Below are 6,775 nucleotides of genomic sequence, written 5' to 3' on the forward strand. Positions count from 1 at the left end.
CAAACTGCAAACACTGTGGCCAACGTGCTACCTACGATCACATCCTGTGGGACTGCAAAATAGAGCCACCTCCGGGTGATCTAGTTACAGCTCCTTCTCTCGAGCGGTGGGAGACCGTGCTGGCTAGCTCTGACCCCAGAACGCAAGTTTTGGCGGTGGAGTGGGCTCACAAAGTCGTCGAGGGCTATGTACTCTCGACCACTTAACGCGACCTCTTGCCAAGCTCTTCCCGGCGAATAAAATGTTTTACAATCAATCAATCTGCTTCAACTGAAGCGCTTACAACATTTTCGGCTAATTGAGCGGAAAAATATCAAAACAACTGATTTAAAGAGGCTTTACCTTAATAGGAATATTGTTTGATCTCTTCTTCTGCCGAGTGGCTTATCCAATTCAGCTCACTTCGTCTGCTTTCGGGACTCTCTGAAAGCATCGGAGGGTGACACCACGAAGTCCTGAGCTGCTGTTCTCGTTTAATTTCGTTGTGTGCTGCGAACTTTTTATTCTTCCCTGCTGTTTAGACGTCTTCGTTGCACTGTGTTGTGTGTTGAGCTGCGGTATGCCAACTTACAGTGCGAAAGAGAAAGTTGCGGCAGTGGTGTGGCTAATTGAGAGAAACTCAATGCAAACAATTTATGGTGCGGTTTCGTCGGCAGCCACCGTCTCACACAGCCGTTTCGGAATGGCGCCATAAGTTTGAAGACACTGGATCCGTGAATAGGCAAGCAAGAAAAGATAAAGGAAAGGGACACCGTGGAATCGGTGATGCGGTTGAGGGGGTCTTTGAAACCAACCCTCGTAAGACATGCACCCTTGCTGGGCTTCTTTTCGGCGTAGCCCCATCGACGGTGAGCCGAGCACTTCAGATTAAAGGATGGCGTCCGTACAGGGTGCGTGTACACCAGCACTTAAGCCCAGCAGACAAAGCCCAGCGGGTCTCATTCTGTCGCTCAGAGCAGGAGAGACTGGCAGCAGATCCTGGACGTCTCGATTTTGCGAAAACCCTTTTTTGTTACTGGCTTCAAGGAAAAGGCTTGTCTTTTGTAAGGCGGGTTACGGGCTCGGAGACCTTATGGAGTAATATTTTACAAAACGTCGATAATGGCCGCGCACTCCCAGAGAACTGCGCATTGCTTGTTTACCATATCAACCGGTGAGGGATATAGGGATACCGTGGTCGTATTTTCGGGGCTGGGTATAATGCGCACTCGGTACTCACCCTCACGGCGTGTAACGAAAAAGAAAGCACCGTTCAGACGGCGGTGTTACTATCTTGCGCCTGATAAGAATGGCACAGCAGTCACTTTCGCATCTTGATTATATCCGTATGCCCACAATTTCGCCGCCGCGTGCATCGACCGTTCACACTAACGAAGAAAAAGAAGCTGGTCGCGTCGCAGGAGAGCGGGTGCTACGCGCGGCATACCGAACGTGGCGCGCGCCGCAGCAGCACCAGCAGCAGCCCCGACGGCGGTCGCACCCCGAGTGAGCGGACCGGGCAGCAGCAGCCGAGGCTTCACGAGCACACGAGCAGCTGAGTCGCACTCTCACTCGGGTACAGCGACCGCAGCGATGTGGCGACCTGCAGACGGCGCGGTCAGAGGTAGGAACGCAGCGGCAGCCGGTGCAGAGGAGAGCTCTTGCTGCAGCAGCACCTCGAGCGGTTCCTCTAACTCGGATCCCGGGCACATCAGCGACGGCAAGAGGCTTCTCTACCTGCTAAGACGGCCTGGCTTTAAGCGCATTGACTTCACAGAGATGTCCGAGTTGCTGGAGATGAGGCGTGCCGCCCAGCGGGCGTTCGCTGCGAGGGCGGTGACCACCGCTGACGCTTCGTCCCAAACAACGGAGCTGCCGGAACTGGGATTGGGGCCACAGGTATGGACCTCTCGCTGGCGCCGCCGAGGTAGGCGAACAGCTGCTCGATAGGATTAGCTCCATGTGCAGTCCGTATTTGTAGGTCAAGTTCAAGACATTCACGGAAGCGTCATGGGCAAGCTAAACACTTAGCCGCCATACATATCGCTAAGGTGAAGTTTTAAGTATTGGAGGAATTTCCGTGAGGTCCGCGTCTTGGCACTCAGTCTTCCTAGAGGTCTTCTCGGCTGAGGTAAAACATATCCTCTCACAAACTGAATCCACGTTGTCTATGGCGATAGTAACAAATCATCGAATTATGAAACCGGTTCAGTTTCCGTTTAATGCTTTGTCTCTGTCTCGCTCTCTGTTGATGCATTGTAGGACAGGTCTTATAGTATAGCACACATAAACTACAGCCTACGTTGTATTTACGCTAAGTCGCACTACTTACCAGGGCCATCAAAACCAAAAAAGTCATTTTTGTAGCCTTAAGTGCGGCGTCGCTGCTCATGCCAGTAGCGGAACAGCAGTTGTTAAGGTGCATTTGTTATTATACGATAGCATTTCACTAGGGAAAACTCGAAGCACTAGGACAGCCGTTTTACAACTAAATCCAGCACACCTGAGGAAAAGAAATTCTTTGAAAATCGCACCTTTCGTTAGACATTGCGCGATTTCCTGAATTCTTGCGCGCCGCACAAATCTAGCAGACCAAGCGCACCAACGAACACCTGCCGCCAAATTTCGTTTTTTATTGCTGTTTGATCGCAGCAATTTCATATTACTTCAAGAAAACAGAACAAAATAAATCAGTCGCCGTCCGTAACCAGCTTCACTTTCTATTTCTGAACGTTTCTCACGGCAGCCAGCTCATATCTATAGCTGTCCACTAAAGGACGGTACTCTATACTCAGAAGTCTGACACACTGCGAGCAGTATTTTTAAGGCAGCCAAGCAAATGAGCCCGAGCACGAATTTACATATGATCGTTTGCCATCTGTATCGTTACTGCAACATTTCTAACGAGAAAAGTGGATACTCTGAATGAATTGACACGCTCTTCCCGGAGACCGCGCATATCAACTTTGCGTTCACCCAGCTGCGTCTTTGAACGCCATGGAGAGGAAACAGAGAAAAGGCTGCTCTTTTTAGCCGAAAGGAGAGCCGCAGTGCGTGCCTGCAGTGCCGAAACAGCGCGAAAAGCGAGCCCATCGCAGCGAAACAGGCAAATCTAGGCGCTCGCGGACGTGCCAATGCGTCAAAGAAGCGCAGTAAGGAATGTGGAATACAGACACTGAACAAGAATGAAGTATTCGTCTCGTCCCATGTGTAAACGTTCCTCGCTCTGTACTGCTTATCTGACGCAACCATACGTGTCTAAGCTTTGGCGACCAACTAGCCCGCTTTTCTGGTTCAGCCCATCCGCGATGTCAAGGCGCCCTGCTACCTGCATAATGTAAAAAGGAGAAATGCTTTTAAATAACACGCCCAAGAAATTACTTGCGCGTTTAGTACTGGCCCCCGTCAAGTGTACTACATTAGCTGATCCCGCGCCAGCGGTGAGCGTGTTTCCGCTCTCTCTATATATTGATACGGGAATAAAAGAAGAGGCGGAGAGCGAGCGCGAGCGGCGAGCGCGCGGCTCTAGCACGAGGGAGATAGAACGAGAAAGCTTGGCCGCCGCCGGTCGTGCTTCGCCGGCTCTCCTCCGTACTGCTGCTATATTTCTCTGGGCGGGCCCGTGGCCACCCCGTGGCATCCCACACCGTAACATTTTATATGAGAACCTGAACGCGACAATGAAGGATGACGTTTTCGTTTTCCCCTTCGTGTGCGCAGGTAGACAGTGTGGCTGTTCGCCAGGTTGGCTGGCACATGAACCCGAGGTTCAAGAAGGTTCTTATCGCAACAGCCGGCTTCTGCTCTGTCGCACTGTTTATCTACTTGGTGTCGGCGGTGTGGATTCGCGTGCGCTACCGCCACCTGTTCCACGCCACCTCCGGAACTGGATACATCGACGATGCTCGCCTACCGCTCTTCTCCGGGTGCGAGAGTGCGGCCTGCAGGATGTACATGGCTGCCATTGAGACATCTTTGAACCGCTCCCAAGACCCGTGCAAAAACTTGTACCGCTTTGTCTGCGACGGCTGGAAGCAAGACCACCGTATGCTTTCCGTTCTAGACGCCGCTGAAGACTTGATGTACGGCCGCGCACTCAACACCATCGAGTGGGCTCCCCGGGACATCCGCAAGCAGAGTCCCGCGCATTCCGTGGCTTCCATCGTCGAAGAAAAGGTAGTCGAGTTGGCGAAGTCATGCATTGAGCCGTCTGAGAGCAGCCTGCACAGGCTGAAAATGTTCATGGCCGACCACCATCTACCATGGCCTATGACATCACGGTGGGACCTGCTGGAGATACTGCTGGACCTCTCGGGAAATTGGAATCTGCACTTGTGGTTCCAAGTGACACTTGACCTGAGACCCTCTCGCAAGGTCACTGGAGACCCAGTGCTCAAAATTGGACACAGTGCCGCATTCCGCGCGTGGATCGCTTCCATGCGTGCATTCGCCGGCCAGCCAAGGAGATCGGCACAGTCGGTTAGGTACCAGCAGTACGTCCGCAGCATGCTCCTGCTCTTTGACGTAACTGAATCGCAAGCCGACGATCTCGTCACTGTCATCGAGGCAATGAACCGTTTGACGCTAGCAGTTCTGGGGCCGGCAATGGCTGAGCCTGAACACAGAACTCTGCGTATGTCTATCCGAAACCTGACCAAAACGACGACTCCCGGAATCGCCGCCGGACGCCTGCTGTTGCTCCTCAACGAGCACTTCATCTGGGCGCAGCAGTTTTCGTCCAACGACATCGTGCAGGTTGAAAACCCTGGCCTTCTCCGGGCAGTTGTTTACTTGCTTGGTCTCAAGTCAGAGATGCGGGAGGCGCTAACGCTGAGCCTCGGCCTTCGCGTAGTTCACGAGTTAGGTTGGATGGCCGACCAGCAAATAGCGGACCTTACCCTGGAACTGATGGGCCTTCCTACATCAGTGCACTCACGGCGCTGCCTTGTGCAGATCGAAGACAGCGTGGGCGTCGCGTGGCTCAGCCTGTTTTCCTCGAACCGAGGATTCCAGACCCTCGTCGAGGATGTAAGAGACATCCTCGCTGAAATCGTGATGCGCCACAGCAGGTCCGTGCTCGATGTCCGGGCACAAGGCAACGACGCCATGTGGAGCTTCTTAGCCAGCGTGCTCCCTCAACCTACGCCAGGAGCCAGCTTTTTCACCTACTGGCTGAACCTGATGAGCGCGCGATGGCGGCTACAACAGCGGAATCTGACAAATGTCCTCAAGCCAGGATCCGTGCTCATGAATCGGTGGAGCGTTCATGGCCCACTGACCGTTTCTAACGACTACTCTGTCTTCCCGCTTTACCACCCGGACCTGCCGCCAGCTGTCAACTACGGCGGCGCCGGGCGCCTCATTGCGGATGAAATCCTCAGAAGCGTTTTCCAAGATCCCATGTACGGCAAGCGCAGCCGCCGCCGGCAACCGTCACCCATGCTACATCGCAACGAAAGTCTCCCTGCCGAGTCGCCGTCGGAGTGGTCCCCGCACCACGTGGACGCCAAGGCTCTCTTGGCCGCCCTAAATGCCTACAGACTGGGCACTCTGCGACACCCGAGCGGCCCGTCCTCGAGAGAGTCGAGCCGAGCTCAGGATCGACTTTTCTTCGTGGCCTCCTGCTACGCGCTCTGCTCTAGCGGTGACTACGTGGATGAGCTGTACGGAGATGCAAGCCGACGCTGTAACGAGCCGGTCATGACCTTGTCGGAGTTCACGGCGGCCTTCAAGTGCGAGACTCCAAATCAGCATTAAGTTCGGAACGGGCGCCCATTGAACATGCAGTCCCCGCTTGTTTGTTGCGTTTTTTTTTGCACAAAGCATCTGTGGTTCAGTAAACCGGCGGTCCCCACTGTGTGATATGTGTTCAATGAACGGCGCCACGCGTCATTCTGCAAAAGAATGAATAACGGCAGCGAATGAAGGATAAAACATTGATGTGAGATGGATGGAGATGATGTGAATAACATAGCTGCTGACATAATGTAGGCCTTGGTAACCGTTCTGAACGCGTTTTCTTAAGCGCCACCTGCCCATTATCAGCTGCTGTGCGCTTCCATATACATACTATCCATACACTACAACTGGGGTAGAAGGTGCGCAGTGAGAAACCTTGGGCGATCGGTTCCGCGTGTCGCACTAAATAGCAAAAAAATGCTGGTATACGGATTGGCAAACGCAGATGTCTCCCTCCCAGTCTGCAGTCCGATAGGCATGGTTTGGAGGAAGCCTGTTGCTTCAATTGTTTTTTTAAGTTCTCTGACGGCCCATAGTGGTGTTAAAACAGTCTGAACAAATTAACCAAAATAAGCTTTGAGGAATCTGAGGAGGTTAGTGTGGTTAGTAGTACGTGAATTTTAGTTGAGTATGATGGGTCACCGATTAAATATCTGAGAGGCAGGCGAAGATAGCGTGTAGACGTTCTTTTTGGTTAAATGATCAGAAGACTCTAGTGAAGTGAGACGAGCAGCTCAATTTTGAATAATATCAATGGCCATAATAAGGCTTGACCTAGATAAGTGATACGCATACGTCCAGAGAATTCAGGCGCAAGTCATTGCAGGATGTTTCAAATAACTTTCGCTAAGCAAGATGTAGAGAATGTTGAGAAGTGCCTGTATAAGTGGCTTGATTCAAACTAACGAGTGAGTCCTTTCTTTCTTCAGCTTAAAATAAATCCCGAGGCATTGAAAAATTCTCACTTGACCAAGCGCTCACACGTGCCGATGTTAGCCCTCTCAAACGCGCCCCGATTGAAGGAATAAATTACACAGAGCCGCAGTGATAATTTACG

General features: G+C 52.3%; 1 protein-coding gene across 1 annotated transcript; it reads left to right on the forward strand.

Moving 5' to 3' along the window:
• The first annotated feature begins 1,472 nt into the window (after nt 1-1,472).
• Nucleotides 1,473-5,838, forward strand: LOC144100938 (endothelin-converting enzyme-like 1). Its single transcript, XM_077633865.1, has 2 exons — nt 1,473-1,878; nt 3,700-5,838. Exons 1-2 carry the CDS (start codon nt 1,573-1,575, stop codon nt 5,734-5,736), a joined length of 2,343 nt encoding a protein of 780 aa, XP_077489991.1. The 5' UTR covers nt 1,473-1,572; the 3' UTR covers nt 5,737-5,838.
• Nucleotides 5,839-6,775: the final 937 nt, after the last annotated feature.

The sequence above is a fragment of the Amblyomma americanum genome, chromosome 1, assembly GCF_052857255.1.
Source record: "Amblyomma americanum isolate KBUSLIRL-KWMA chromosome 1, ASM5285725v1, whole genome shotgun sequence".
Classification (NCBI taxonomy): Eukaryota; Metazoa; Arthropoda; class Arachnida; order Ixodida; family Ixodidae; genus Amblyomma; species Amblyomma americanum.